At 44.1% G+C, this 15,145-nt stretch overlaps 1 protein-coding gene across 1 annotated transcript in view; it reads left to right on the top strand.

The window, feature by feature from the left end:
• The window catches only part of IKBKAP (inhibitor of kappa light polypeptide gene enhancer in B-cells, kinase complex-associated protein), a 34,282-nt gene extending 21,910 nt beyond the window's left edge, over nt 1-12,372 (top strand). The window contains exons 25-38 of the mRNA XM_009880767.1: nt 504-589; nt 1,167-1,315; nt 2,160-2,283; nt 2,731-2,828; nt 4,048-4,249; nt 5,644-5,705; nt 6,181-6,243; nt 7,099-7,159; nt 7,981-8,094; nt 8,781-8,892; nt 9,946-10,073; nt 10,470-10,624; nt 11,651-11,729; nt 12,224-12,372. Of these exons, the coding sequence (XP_009879069.1) occupies nt 504-589; nt 1,167-1,315; nt 2,160-2,283; nt 2,731-2,828; nt 4,048-4,249; nt 5,644-5,705; nt 6,181-6,243; nt 7,099-7,159; nt 7,981-8,094; nt 8,781-8,892; nt 9,946-10,073; nt 10,470-10,624; nt 11,651-11,729; nt 12,224-12,291 (1,501 nt within the window). The 3' untranslated portion in view covers nt 12,292-12,372. The remainder of the gene's footprint in view (nt 1-503; nt 590-1,166; nt 1,316-2,159; nt 2,284-2,730; nt 2,829-4,047; nt 4,250-5,643; nt 5,706-6,180; nt 6,244-7,098; nt 7,160-7,980; nt 8,095-8,780; nt 8,893-9,945; nt 10,074-10,469; nt 10,625-11,650; nt 11,730-12,223) is intronic.
• The last annotated feature ends 2,773 nt before the right edge of the window (nt 12,373-15,145 follow it).

Below are 15,145 nucleotides of genomic sequence, written 5' to 3'. Positions count from 1 at the left end.
TGCTGAACCCTGAAAATTTTGACACTTTTCAGCAAACTTTTTCAGAAAACAGACCATCCCTTGAGCTGGGAAAGCTATTTTGAAATAGTAAATGTGAAATGTATGAAAGTGGAAATAGCCTTCTAGAAAGCTTTCCTTTTATAAAAAAGACTATTTTCATGCCAAATTTGATTTGGAAAACTGTGTCCAGCTATCTGAGCCTTCTGAGAGCAGTTTTATCTTTCCATTATGCTGGCTGGCATGGTAACGAAGCTCGTTCTACTCAAAATGCACCTCCAGTCTTGTGACATGTTTGGGGAGACACGCTGAGTAGAAAAACAGTTTTGGTATATTCTGTTGTCTTCCCATTTTTCCTGCCTTCCCTTAAAAAGATTGAAATACCTGAGTAGTTGTGGTTTTTGTTATGAAAATGTAAACTCAAAATTGCACAAACTACGCTGAAATTGGAATAAGCAGTGTTTCTGCCTTCTTGCTTTTTTATTTACTGCTTCTGTTTTCTTCAGATACTGCCTATCAATACTGACAGCACACGTGAAGAAAAGTCCTCCAGAACTGGAAATTGCTCTCCAGAAGGTTCATGATCTTCGAGGTGTTGTATCAGGAACTCAAAAGTTTTGAAAATGGGGGGTTTGCAGGAGCTTTCATTGTTAGCATGGTTCACCCTGAAAATTAGTTTAAGGTGGCTGTTCACGGAGTCAGCCATAAAACCGAAATGTACTTGAAACTAGTTGTGTGTTAATGGAACAGCACCATAATAGCTGAGATACGCTGCTGTACATGCCCTCAGCTCATCCTTAATCTAGGTGTGTCAGCAGATAGCCCAGAGTTGGAGCTGTTTTCTCTTTCCAGTCAGAACTCAGGTTATCCCAGCATGGAATAGGAGGTTCCCATTCTGGGTCCTGGTATCTCAAACTGGCAAACTTTGCTTTTATTCTGTGCTGATACTTCTGTGTTGTCACTGTTGTACGCTTAACAAGTTACTATGCTTTGAGCTGGTCCTTGAAGTTGCCCAGGAAAGGCAAACTAACCCCTCTGGCAAGAAGGAACGAGCTGTTGTTTGATGGTCTCTGTCTGGTGTCAAGGATGTGCTTGATAATGCATCCCTCCCTAAGAGCAGGGTTCCACTGCTGATGGTATAACTGATCATACGCTTCTTTTCGTTACAGAAAGCGCTACTCCAGATGTCAAAGCTGTGAGTGCAGAAGAAGCACTGAAGTACCTGCTTTTCCTTGTGGATGTCAATGAATTGTATGATTATTCCTTGGGGACGTATGACTTTGATTTAGTCATCATGGTGGCAGAAAAGTCTCAAAAGGTCTTGGCTTATAGTTCCAGCCAGGGAACTATTTTTCTCATTTCCCAAAGGTTCTTTGTAGTCTGCAGATAAACCCACATGTTTTGTTAGTCATAGCTCTCTACCTAGGCAGGTTTCCAGTTACTCAGAAGTCCTCTGTGTGCTGGGAAGACGGCATGTCTCTGCATCCCTTAGCACTTCTTGAGCATAGCTTTGGAAACTTGCTTGTCCTTAAGGTGAAATAGCTGTTCTAAAGCAGCACGGCAAAGTAGCTCTGGGGAAGGGAGGGACCATGGTCTAAAGTGTTGTGACTGCATGCCTTATGTTCCCAGTTTTGTACTCTTTTGATTCTTGCTTATTTGGTGGTTTACCCTGATAATAGTGTGTATCTTCCAGCCAGTTTAATTTGAAATCTGAATAGAAATTCTCATAAGGATCTTCATAGTTTCCTAATGTTACAGCAGAGCCTGCTGTCTGTCGATTAAAACACCCTATTCATGTTAACAGGTTTTATGACCTTTGATGGGGAGGAAATTGATCAGCTTTACAGCTGCAAATTTATACGTGATAATAGCTAATAGAAAACAATATTTGATATGATACACAGCCTTGAATTTTAAATGTCACCAGCCTTTAGATGCTGCTGAAGTCCATGTGGGAGACCAGTAATTTAAGTTGGTCATTCCTGGCAAGAGTACATATACAGAATTGATTCTTTAAGATGGCTTACATTAAAAAAAAAAAAAAGCCTTTTTAGTGTATTGTCATGCAATTTCAAATATGGGACCGTCTGTTGGTGAAGATGGGGGCAAATAAGGATCTCACCATATTAGCTCAGCTGCGATTTTTTTATTATTCTTTGCAGGACCCAAAAGAATACTTGCCCTTCTTAAATACCCTCCGGAAAATGGAAACCAATTATCAGCGATATACAATAGACAGACACTTGAAGAGATACACAAAAGCTCTTGGGCACCTCAGCAAATGTGGTAGGTGTCCTGCACATCCAGTGTCTCTCTAAGGAGTGGAACATTTCCATTTTGGAGAGCCATTGCAGGGAAATAGCTGAAGAAAGAGAAGGATTGCACATGGTTATCTTTCCTCCTTGTAGTGCATGGTTAACTTCTGCTGCATGTTTTTTGTAGCGTAGCAGGGAGAAAGGAGTGAGAATGTTTTCTGCTCTGTGATCACGAAGCATGAGTCTTGTTTTGTTCCTGTTGTAGGTGACTTGTCCCCAGTTAATATTGCTGGCAAAAGTGGAGCAAACCACAACGAAGTGAACACCTTGGTTTTACAGTAATAGAATAGGTGCTTTTCTGCTCTTCCACACAAGCACCTCTAGTTGCTTCTTAATGCAAAGAACCCAGTCTGGCTGGGACCAACGAGAGCCATCTGTTTTCTCTTTTATTACTATGAAAAATAAATTATTTCTGCAGGTCCTGAACACTTCTCTGAATTTCTGAACTTGGTGAAGGATCAGAATCAGTATTGTGAAGCCTTGAAGCTGTACCCCTCTAGCACTCAGGAGTACAAGGTGTGTAAGCATGTGAAACTGCAGCATGTAAGTTTTTCATTCAGTCACGCGTGTGTTGCCACATCCTCAGCGACTTGAGTGATGGCAGGAATGAGACAGCAGCTGCTTGCGTTCAAAGGTCTGCAGGTCATTGCTATTCCTGTGTTGTCTGAGACCCTCCTCTGAGATAAGAGCTGGAATGACTTTCAGCACTGACCCTGTGAGGTCTGGTCACCAAAGGAGTGGCTGTCATTTCTTTGATCCTGTGACCTGGAGGACACCTGGGAGTCCAGTTTCTGCTGCTCTTGTGCTGTGCTGGAGAACTCCTGTTACCACAGAAAGACTTTTCTTCCTGTCTTGACCTTTGTGATGCCAGCTTTCTGTCTGGCACTTGCAAATTGTGTGGAGACACTTTGTTATCCTTAAACTATTCTGAAGAGCACTAGAGAGCTTGGGGCACTTGTAGATGGGCTGTTTCCTTGCGTGTAGTGTCCCTTGTTGGTTTCAGTATTACTGAAGAACTATAGCTTGCCCAAGGCTGAGGTAAGATGTAAACGAATGCATTTAATATAATTTCATTTAGATATTGTAAATACACAACACACAAGCCTTTGTAAAAGAAGTAGATAAAGATTTAAGAGGGGAAATACAGAAACTCTGTTTGTAACTCAGTGAAAGCAGAAAGGACTCTTTCCTCATCAGGGACGTCTGCTCCTGACTCTGGCTCACTGGGAGTCTGTCTTTATTCCTTCTGTATTCTTCCAGTTAAATCCACCTGTCCCTTCTTGATGGAGATTGTGAGGTTTGAATAGCATAGTGAAGCTCAGAATATTGATTTGCAGCAGCCTGTGCCTGTAGAGTTTTAGGGCTTGCATCCTCCCTTGTGCCAGTGTTTGACTCCTGGAGTATGTTGGTTCAGGGAGACATACTAACAAAAACCTCTCGTGTAAGTGGGGAAGAAGGGGCTGATTTCCTGCATTATGTAGTTTACCCAGCCTTTGGCTTGGACAGTTAGGTACCTCCCTGTGTCTCTTGCTTTAGCTCTGTGAAATGTCTTTGTGCTAATCATCAGCCCTTGGCTTGATTTAAAGTTCAAAATGGCGTAGGAATATTGTGCCTGGAGGTTCCTTGGGGGAGGGGCAAATAAGCTTTTTTTGTTGGGCACTTAATTTTTACTAATGGAGGACTGCTACTGACTCTACAGCTGATATCTTATTTCTCTTTTGTCCCTTTCTTGCAGGATATCAGCGATGCATATGGGGAGTCCTTGATTCAAAAGCAGCTATATGAACAGGCTGCACTGATATTTGCTCGTGCTGGCATCTTTGCAAAAGCACTTGATGCTTTTCAGAATAGCGGTAGCTGGCAGCAAGCCCTGTGCATGGCGTCACGGCTTGGTTACACAAAGGATAAGCTGTCCAGCCTGGCACGGAGCATGGCAGGTAGGCCTGGAGGAGATGGAAGTGTGCAGAGCAGAACTGGCTGCTGTTATTTTTGGTTCATTTTGATTTTTCCTAAAATTTAGCAAAAAATCTCAGTTTTCAGCAGCATTTTTCTTAAAGGGAGAACAAAGATCCTATGTTTTCCAAGGGTTTGTGTGATTGCACATCACTTCTGTTTCTCGAAGGAACCAAAAGATGCTGGAGCTGAGCTGGTAGGTACCCAGAAGTTGCCAAGCTAGCTGTGGCCTTGACTGCCCCATGCTGACTGCTTCTTGCACTTTTTCCTTGCAACCGGTTGCTGAACTGCTGTTCCAGATTGCCTCCCTGGTTAACCTCAGGGAATGGAGATTGTTTGAACTGACATGAATGAGGCCTCTAGGCATCATTGACATAAGTACTGTGCCTAGTCACAGAACTTAAAGGCTATTGCATAATTCAGAGCTGCATCTTCATGTTTTCTCCTTAAAGCCTGCTAGCAGCTAGGACCAACTGGTACATGTAAAGCTATGTGCCGTCCTGCTGCAGGAGAAAAAGGTAGCTGGTCTCAGAATTTGCGCTCACTAGGACGTATGAGACTGCACATATGAGATGTGTTGTGGACCTGGCATATATTTCAGCAAGAGAAATGGAGCATCATCCTGACTTTTGCCTTACTCAGAGGCAGAGTTTATGAAGGGTCCACTTAGGCAGTGGGAATATGGTTCCTGGGAGTGTAGTCTTCCAGAGCTGGATATTCCATTATTTTCTTTTTATGTCACCTAATGTGATTTGGATGTCTTCCCTTTAATACTTTTTTCTGTTGCCCCTCTTAAATCACAACTGTAATTTCATGAAATGAACAGACACAAACTGTCTTGGATGAGATTGCTTTGCTTGGGTAATTTCATTTTTTTTCCTGGTGTTGTGTATCACCTGCTCTCTTACATTGCATTCTAGCATATGAACCAGTGCCAAAGCTGGTTCTGACTTGTAGAGGACTAGAAGTCCTGAATCCCACAAGCTTGATTGTTGCCTGCTTTCTGTGGTATGGACAACCAACTGCTCCCTGCAGATACCAAGGTGCAATACACCGAAGCTTCATGAGAAATTTCCTTTTTACATGCTGGCCCCCTCCACTTAAGAGACTCTTCACTATTTCTGATTTAAACTTGGGGAAAACATTCTCCAGCTGGCCTTGAGGGATGTGCACTGGCAATTTCACAAGCAACTGGCTGCTGATGATGCAAGTTAATGAATTCTTGGCATCAGGCAGCCATTCTTTTTACTGGGCTGATTGAGTAAGTGTGTTGAGCAGGTAGAAACTGCCTCAGTGGGTGGGATTTTCCTCTACTTTGTTGTTTTGTGGCACAAAATCCAGCTGCTCCTGAAAAGCTGAACTCCACCTTTTTTTGTAGGAAAACTAGTTGATCAGAGGAAGCATGCAGAGGCAGCCATACTCCTGGAGCAGTACACTCAGGTAATGTAATCACCCTCCTGTCTGTGCCCCAGTAATATCCTCTGTCAGAATGCCATCTGTGTTTTCTCTATTTTCCTGGGCCACATGTGACTCCATGCATGCTGACAGCAAAACAGGCTGTCTTGGAAGGGCAGAGCAGGTCCAGGTGATGCAGTGAGCAGGGTGTGCGTGAATACTGTGTCCCTGAGCTTTTCCATTCATGAAGCTGCCTCTGTTTTTTTGTCTCTGAAAGCTGAAGCATGAGGACTGGAGTAAGGAAGACAGTTCCAGAGGGATTTCCGCTTAGCATGGGAGAAGGAACCATAGTTCTTTTTTTTTTTTTTTTTTTTAAAAAATGTCAGCACTTCATAGTACCTGGCACAGTAGTGTTTTCCTGTCCTGACTGTGATAACTGCTGCAGAGAAATGTGCATCTGAATAGGTGCTATGTGTATTACTAGCATCAGTAGCAGTACATGGTTGCTCTTTCCTTCTAGGACTATGAAGAGGCTGTTCTCCTGCTCTTAGAAGGGGCTCTCTGGGAAGAGGCTTTAAGACTGGTAAGACATTTCAGAACACAAGAACCAGAGTGGAAATGTTACTTGAAAAAGAGGTCTAAGTCCAAAACACAGAGACTAAGTTTAGAGAGGAGACATTGCTGTATTCTGGCCAGAGTGCACGGTAGAATATTTCCAAAAATCATGCACACCTCTTGCAGGTTTCTTCGTCGTCTTTAGACACGAAAGCTACAAGGCAGCACACTCCCAGTTACAATGATTGGTTAGTAATTTACATATTATTATAATATTTGGTGTGTTGTATTCCTCAGTGACTGAGCCTGTGCAAAGGAAGGGTCTCCACCCAGGCAAGGGTCGTCTTGGCCTATGGGCATGACTTTTTAGTACTATAATGAAGGTAGCTGAGCTTAGGACACCCAGAATTTTCACTTTTCTGCGAAGTTGGCTAGACCTTTCAAAACATGGTAGATTAGTAGCATCCTCAAGGTTCATATGCTCCAGGATGTTTCACTTTAAAGAACAACAACAATACTTGCTCTCCTGGATTAGGTGTTCTTCCTCTTACAACTCAAGGATAAAATCCTCATTATCCATGGGAACGTCGCAAAAAGTTCCTCTACTAATTAACCGAGATACTTGTGAAGAAACATTCCCAAGGCCGACCATCTGGCCAAGTACATAACAAAGTCGTCGTAGCAAGACCCTGTATCAGAAGTTCAGTTAATGCCAATACTTAACGGGCCTAGCTAACTTTAATGCTAACAACTTTAATGCTAAGAAAAATGCCTAAGATTCTAACTACAAGACAACAGAAATACTTCATTAGAGTGCAAGAACAGAGGGATGGGATCTGGGCTAGATTCTTAAACCATACCTTGTTTCCTTTCCCTGATCCAGATTCACAAGTATGGTCGACTGGATATCTTGGAGACCAACTTCAAACCTGCTATTCTGGAAGGTGAATCTGTGAAAGAATCTGAGACTTCTCTGTGCTATAGAGGCTGAAGAAGGTCTTTACTCGGTCTGTGGGAAGTCACAGCACTCCAATACTGGAAGCTGTATGGAAGGATGCTTTGATTCTGCCCAGCTGATGCTGCTCAGTTAGCTGCATTGGACTGTACTCAATGCAGCTCGAAGCTCTGCAGTGTCACGGCCTCTTTTTAGCTTAGTCAAGTTCTTGTTGAGCTTTTCCAGACCTCACAGTCACAAGCTGCAAACAGGTCTGTGTCTGCATGTCCATGAACAAGCAGCAATGTCCTTGTTCCAAAGCACATGTGGCTGCAGAGCTATGGACTAAGAAAATGTCTGACTGTCCTATAAGCTTTTATGAGTAGTTTTTGAAAAATATGCTTTGATAGCTGTATTCTCCCTTCCATCCAAGAAGGATGGCTGGTTACTATTAGTTGTTTTTCCTTTTCATGCTATGGGCAGTAGGCTTTATGAGTTGAGGGGTTTTTTTTTATTTTAAATCGAATCTAATTAATGTAAAGAGATTCAGCCACAGAGCTTTCTGCTCTTCCTGTATCAGAAACAGACTCTTGTAGAAAATACTTGTCTGGCAGGTTGATTCACTCTGCATCCAGGTGCATCTTGTTTGGTGGGCTCCTCAATTATAAGCTTTGAATTTCCTTCCGCTTGAGTCTTTTTCTGTACTTTGCACCTGACTTCTGAGTTTGTTGAAGGACTGTACTCCTTCAGACTTCTTGTTAAAAAGAAAAAAAAAAAGCTTTTTTGCTTCTCTTGAACAAATATTCATGTTCTGATTTTCTTATTGAGCAGCTCAGAAAAGTCAGCTCATGTTCCTAGATTCTCAGAAAACAGCATTTCTTCACCATAAGAGTCGCCTACAAGTGGTCCGAGAGCTGAAGGAGAAGGCTTGTGAGAGTCTGCAGGGTTGGTATTGAAATGCATATGACTTTCTCTGCATAAGTAACCGCAATCATCTTTTTCTTTATGGTATCCATTTGTTCTGGAGGAGCTGTGCTGTCTTCTAACTCCAGTGGTGTCTACAACAGTAGAACAGCACTCTTCACCCCCCTCACACCATACTTGGACTGTGGTTGTTTGACCTTGCTCATTCTGTAAAGACAGCTTCATTTTCAGTGCTATCTGTGTCACAGCTTTCATGGAATCAAAGCGCACCTGAAAGTTCTTCAGAATGACACAGCATTGTCTCCACAGGGCCAGCTTGGATGGGTCAGACAGCACTCAGCATGTCCTTTGTGCTGAGTACCTACTAGGCCTAATCAGCTGACAGCTCACACAGGCTCGGGGAAGTTTTCTGAGAGCCAAATGCTTTGTCCTGGTCCAGATTTGCTGCACTGAGATTGTCATCCCTCTGATTGTGCTGTATAATATCACAATCCCCACCAGGGCGGATGAGCAGTGTTCTTCTCACAATTCATGTTTCTTCTCACATGCTGGCTGAGAGGGGTTGAGAGCTTTAAGGCTCCAAAATGCCAGTGGGTAGAATCAATCAGCCCAAGCTGCTTCTCAAACAAGCTATATAGATTACCCAGAAAGTTTGGAATAACTGTGACCTTTTTTCTATCTGTGACAGTTGTTAACATGTTTTGCAGATTATGAAACACCAAATTGCCCAGAATTGGATCTTTTCTCTGAAACCAGCAGTGTTGTGACAGCCAGTGACATGAACAGCAAATATTCACACAGCAATTCAAGAATATCAGCGTAGGTATCTGCCTCCAAATTAGGTAGTGGCTGCCCTGGCATCAGCATTTGGGAAGGCAGCTTGCTAATGCTTGCCGTGCTCCTCCTCACAGCTGTGCGTGCCTAGGAGCTGATTTAATTACAGGCATTTCATGGTTATTTTAACTGTTATTGTGAGGGAGAGAGCAGAAAATGCCAGAAGCTACTAGTGCAACAGGAGCTGAGTGCCCAGCAGAGGAGCTGTGAGCACAGACTCTGGGCAGGAGCTGGCTCTGTGAGTGTCGGGCATGCTGCCAGAATCGCTGGCTGTAGGAAACTTGACACAGAATATGGGCAGAGCTCCTCAGACATTAACAGCTTGTGCACGTGGCTTGTGCTCTTTGTCCCAGGTTTTGCACTAGATGAGTGGGGGTTGCTAATAAATCTCATACCGCTGTCTTCCCATAGTAGGCATCTGTGTTGCTTTTAAGTGCTCTTAAGAATGGGAGCTGCAGTGTGGGGTGTGGTGTTGGAGGCCAGTGTACTCTGTGTGACCGCTTCTGAATTCCCTATTTGAAATGTGGAAAAATACAGTTGTGGGGAAAGCATGGACTTTTTAAGGCACTTTCTGTGGCCCAGATGAAAAGAGGAAGGGAATGCAACCTTGGTATTCAGCATACCTGTGTCAGAGTGTGCTGATCATTTGGCAACATTATGCAACTAGTACTGGCCTGTGATTAGAAGTTGCTTTCCTGTGATAAGGGGAAGGAGCTGAACTGTATTAGTGCATATCTTACGGAGACTGCAGAAATGAAAATGTGCACAGGCAAGCACAGACCCTGACACCAAATTGACTTAAGTGGAGCTCAGCTTTCCCTGATGGTGACTACTGCCAAACAATTTACCCTACTTTGTGCTTAGAGCAATGCTTTAACCTTGCTGGAACACAAAACAGTCCTTTCTGTAGCAGAGAAGCAGCCCAACTACTGCCTTGTGTTTCATACCACAAAGGATATTCCTTCAGACTGTTACAGTTATACCCCATTACAGCTAATCCTGTTGTGCATGCTATAATTAAGCATCCTCCTTTCCCAGGCGATCCTCAAAGAACCGGCGCAAGGCTGAGCGCAAGAGATACAGCTTGAAGGAGGGCAGTCCATTTGAAGATATGGCCCTTCTGGAAGTCCTAGGAGAAAATGTTCGTGCTGTTGAGACTGTGAAGGGTAGGCCACTTGATCTTAATCCACTCAGCAGCTTGTGAGGACAGCTGAAGCAGTGTGCCCCCTCTTCTTAATGCATATGCTGGGGAGAGAAGCTGCCTGGTCCATAAGACCATCTGCATTGGACCTTGATTTAGTTCATCTGCCTCTTGCCTGGAAGAACACGTAATAGTGTGAGCTATTGAAGTTTGAAGTTTGGGAGGAGAGAAGTGATATCTTGTCAGTGCTGTAACAGATTTATCTCACATTTGTATTTAGGCACTGTAGGGGTTGGGTAGGGACAGAACCAGTTCTCATTTGCTGCTCCCCTTCCTGTGCCCTGATACCAGAGAAATATAGCTGCTTATTTAGCATACCTGTGTTAGTTGCTATTGCTTGTGATTCTCTTCCCTTCTGCAGGAGACATACACATCCTTCTGAAGCAGCTTGTGCTGTTTGGTTATGATGAGCAAGCTGGTGCACTGCAGCAACTCCTGGAAGAGGTTTTGCAGTTGATGGAGACCTCAATCCCAGAAATCTGGACTCCAGACCTGCAGCAGAGCTCTGTCAACCCGGTCTGTGCTCACCCACAATACCCATCATGCCTGCTATACAATACCAAATATTTAGCAGCGTTTTGCATCCTCCAGTAAAGAGTCCAGAATCCTTCCCTCACTTTGCAGATCTGCTTTTTTTTCTGTAGAGGCCAAATAGATATTCTGTGCAGTACCTGCCAAGTCTGTACACTCTAGGTGTGTACAACAGGTAGTCTGCTGTGTCCCTTGCACTGAATGCCACATTGGACACGATGAGGTCTGGTAAGCCTTGTGTTACCTTGTCCTAGTGGTGACTTCTTTTTATAAGCTCTATTGTAAGCAATCTGTAGAACATAGGAACACTGGTTTCTTTTGTAGGCCTGATGGTTGAAGTGTTAGCATATGTATGTGGTGGAGTAGTGGTTGTCTGGCCTGGTGTTGTGAAGTGAAAAGCTACCAGACTGGTCAATTTAGTCTGAATCAGTATATCATAAGGAATATATTGCAAAAAGAAGGTTTATGTCAAGCTTCTGCGCTTCAGCTTAGAAGCTTCAGGAAATCACTAGGAGTGAACTTGGTTCCCTTCCAAAGTAAAAGTCTGCATTTCTAATAAGTAGTTTCTGAACATTCATGGTGAACACAAGATATCCCCTAGTATCTCTTCCCTAACTACTGACAAGCAAGATTCTAAGGACAGATTAAAACTGTTCTGTGTGACAGAGCGCTGAGACTCTCAAGTGAACTTTAAATATTACTGGCACTGTAATGAAAGTAGTCCTGCCAAGTCGTGACGCTTACAGTGCTGTGAAGAAGCAGGTGCTGGGGTAAGGGTTCTGTGTCCTGTGAAGCTGTCCAAAAGCAGTTGTCTCTTTCTGCCTCTGTGTTAACTTTTCGGACACTTTATTGGGCTTTGACCGCATATTCCTGGTCACTTTGTACTGGAGGGTCTCCTGCAGGCAGCTCCTTCTGCTTTTGGAGAGTAACAGCAGAGATTTCTTTGTAGGTATTCCTGCTCTTAGCCTTGCTTTGTGCAGGTTGGAACATGAGTATTGCTTCTTCATACAGGTCCTGGGACCCAATTCAACTGCAAATAGCATTATGGCTGCCTATCAGCAGAAGATGATGATGACTCCTGTTGTACAAGGTTAGTCGACCCTCTGAGTGAGGTGTGGGTGTGAAATGTCAGTGAGGTCAGTGAGCTTTGAGGCTCTCCAAGCATTGCTATCTGCCAACAGTTGTAGCATTTATTCAGTTGTAGGGCTTTCTTGCTTTTCTTTATGGTGTACCCTTCTGCCTTGCAGCAAGTGAACAGCCTTAATAAGGTTTTCTTTGCTCTGAAGTCCTGTGCTAAAACTGCTGTCTGAATTGTACTCCTGTCTGAATTGTTGCCCCTCGTTCTGAAGAGTAACACTTAATGGAGAGGGGCTTGATCTGCCCCAGGGATTGATTTCTGCAAGCAGTTCTGCCAGGGGCACTCTTCCCTGTAGGATGGTGGTCGGTCACTAAAGGGAAATGCTATGTGTCAGAGACTTCTCAGTCCTTTGATATAAAGAAAAGCAAACTAAGTAGTTCACAGCTCCTGAAGAAACCACATTGCTGTTACCTTATGTTCTGACACTTGTCCTGTTTGCCTTTCAGATCCAGAATTACTTATTCCACCAAAACTCAATAAAAATCTACAGTGGAAACTGCATCTTCTCCAATAACTAAAAGCCAAGGAATCCCAGTGGACTCTGAACTGTAACTGTTCATATAATTTCATTACATCTTTATAGAAACCATTGTTGTCCTGGCGTTTCTGATACACTGTTTTTAGGGCTGTGCAAGGGCAGGGTCCCTCCACCTGATGCAACTGTGATTGTGACCTGTATGGCATCACCCTAACGAGGATAGCCACTCACATCCCACTGCAGAGATGGTTTGTGAGGTTGGGGAGTAACAGAGTGTGCAGCTCTGAACACTGCTGGTTGAATCCAACATCTCCCACCACTGTTCCCTCCCTTCCGGATGAAGCAACCTCACCAGTGTTGGACGGGCTATTTTCTCTGCTGTCACACTCTCCCGTGGATGGTACCTGCCATGACGACAGGTCACATTTTAAGCTGTTCAGCCTGGTTTAGAGATGTCACCAGTAAGTCTGTAGCAATAGGAAATTGTTGTAGTTCCTAAACAAATGAGTTGTGTTTTCTCTATTGAAGCTGGATGTTGGTAATACCAGATTTTCATCAGTATCACTTTGTTACATCAGAGTCAATCCTGCAGTACCAACAGCTGTCACTGCCCTGAAAGCGTGACCATTTGCACATGGGAAATCTTGGGTAGAGGGAAACATGAATAAAAGTGAGGGGGAAGGCTGGGGTGGGGGGTGTCAGTGTCACACACTGCTGGGTAGTATTGCCCTAATTATCTCAGTTTAAAGAAGATCAGCTAATGCTGCTGTATGGCGCTGGCAGATGACAGAATTACAGAATGGTCAGGGTTGGAAGAAACCTCTGGAGATCATCTAGTCCAACCCCCCTGCCAGAGCAGGGTCACCTACAGCAGGTTGCACAGGACGGCATCCAGGCGGGTTTTGAATGTCTCCAGAGTGGGAGACTCCACAACCTCTCTGGGCAGCCTGTGCCAGTGCTCCACTACCCTCAAAGTAAGGAAGTTCCTCCTCGTGTTAAGATGGAACTTCCTATGTTCAAGTTTGTGCCCCTTACCTCTTGTCCTATCACTGGGCACCACTGAAAAAAGACTGTTCTCATCTACCTGGCACCCTCCCTTTAAGGATTTATAAGATCAACAGCTATATGCTATAGCTGGGAAGTGATCTAACCTCATATCCAAGAACTGGGTTTTACCATAGAATACTTCTGCAGTCTGATTCAAGAAGTAACAGCAGTAGTCCTGGGAGCAGAGCAAGGGGAAAAACTCTGCAGGCGGGGCTGGAAACACTTTCAGCGGTAGCAGCCCCCTTCTCCTTCAGTTAATTTTGGCCTGGCAGCTGCTGTGTTCAATGCAAGCCATTTCAGTTAGGTGCTGTGGAAAAATGCCAGCACAAACAAGGCACTTCCTGCCTGTCCGAGGTATCTAATGACACAGCAATGGGCTGTGTTCTTACTGCATGGCATTGGCATGTGTCTAGTGCTGCTGATCGTTGTTTTTGTGATGCAGAAACTCCATCATACTGGGATGGCCTTGTGGGCCTGCACTGTATGTGCTGTGCTGGCCTGGGGTTGTTGGGGTGCAGTGTTAAAACAATCCTTTGTCATATTGCATTAAGCATTGGTGTGCTCTTACTTCCAGCTGTTCTGTGTTATGTGGCTTGTTCTGGGTGATGTGGGGATGCCTGGAGCCTGTTGTCAAGTACCGTGCCTACCCTGGGAAGAGATTCTCCAAGAGAATCATCATTCTCTCATCTTGAGATGGCAAAACACATGAAAGGCTGCACAGGGTAGGAGTGTTTTGCTCGATCTGGGTCTTCAAAATGGTAGTAGAACATAGTCTAAGGTGAAATACGGAAGCCATCCTTCAGGTCTGGGGAAAAGGGTGATGAGGGAGTCTGTGATCCTCTCCAGGGTATGGGGAGCTCTGGCCTTGCAACTGAAATGCGACACCAGCAGCACTAATTCCTGACATTCCTAAATCTGATGCCAGGAAATGCTGATGTATTTGTGCAGCCTAATCTATTGTCTAGAAGGAGATTCCCTCTTTAAAGAACCCAAGAAAAGGTATAACTACTGATGGCTTACTGAGGGTTCTGAGGGTTTGTGCTTGTGCCTAAACACAGCAGTTCCTTTAATATAAGTATATGGATTCTTCTGCTTTTCAAAGCTGAAGACCCTCTGGTCTTAGACGTTTTCCTGTTCTCCCTCAAGGCAAAATCACTCTAAGTCTGCCATCCAGGTGGAAAACCAGTCTTCTAAAACATGGTAATTTATCACTGAACTCCATTGTCTCTCCCTACCCCTCTCCCTCCCAAGTGAACTTTGACAAAGGAGCAATAGAGCTGGAAGCAGCAGCTAGTGTCCTGAGCCTCCAGGGGGGATGTCCTGCCTCCTGCTTCCTCCTTCTGCAGGTGCTGAACCTTAGCTTCTTTTCAGCAGCAGCCAGGAGTCTGCTTTCCCTTGATTTCTACTAGGATGCTCTTTTGCTTTCTCAGTGATGCGTGTCATCTTGAAATACACTCTGTCTTGGCTGCTGTCTTTACAGATGTGGTGAATTTTCTCTTCTGAGTTCTGTGGAGGCTCGTACAAACAAATGCAGTTATCAGGAGTTCAAGTAAGCCATTAATGCAGAAATAGGGAGTTATATCTAAGAAATGTCCCAATTTCTGAGTAAATGTGGCTGTATGGAAGCCTGCTTCTCTCGTTAGAGTAGAAGTTTGTCACCTGTCTGCTGTCTAGCTTCAGTAAATACAAAAGAAAATAACTATTTCAGGCACAATATCACAAAAATAATACAGCTCCAGGAGAAATCTCTTTAATTACAGCAAGGGGTGGAAGGGAGGTGCTCTTAAATTGATTCAGGTACCGTTTGTCAACACTGGTCATTCTAAGGCACCCCATGCCTTTC

This window comes from Charadrius vociferus, unplaced genomic scaffold (assembly GCF_000708025.1).
Source record: "Charadrius vociferus isolate BGI_N301 unplaced genomic scaffold, ASM70802v2 scaffold240, whole genome shotgun sequence".
Lineage (NCBI taxonomy): Eukaryota > Metazoa > Chordata > Aves > Charadriiformes > Charadriidae > Charadrius > Charadrius vociferus.
Note: the sequence above shows the minus strand (reverse complement) of the source record. Positions and strands in the feature narration are given on the sequence as shown.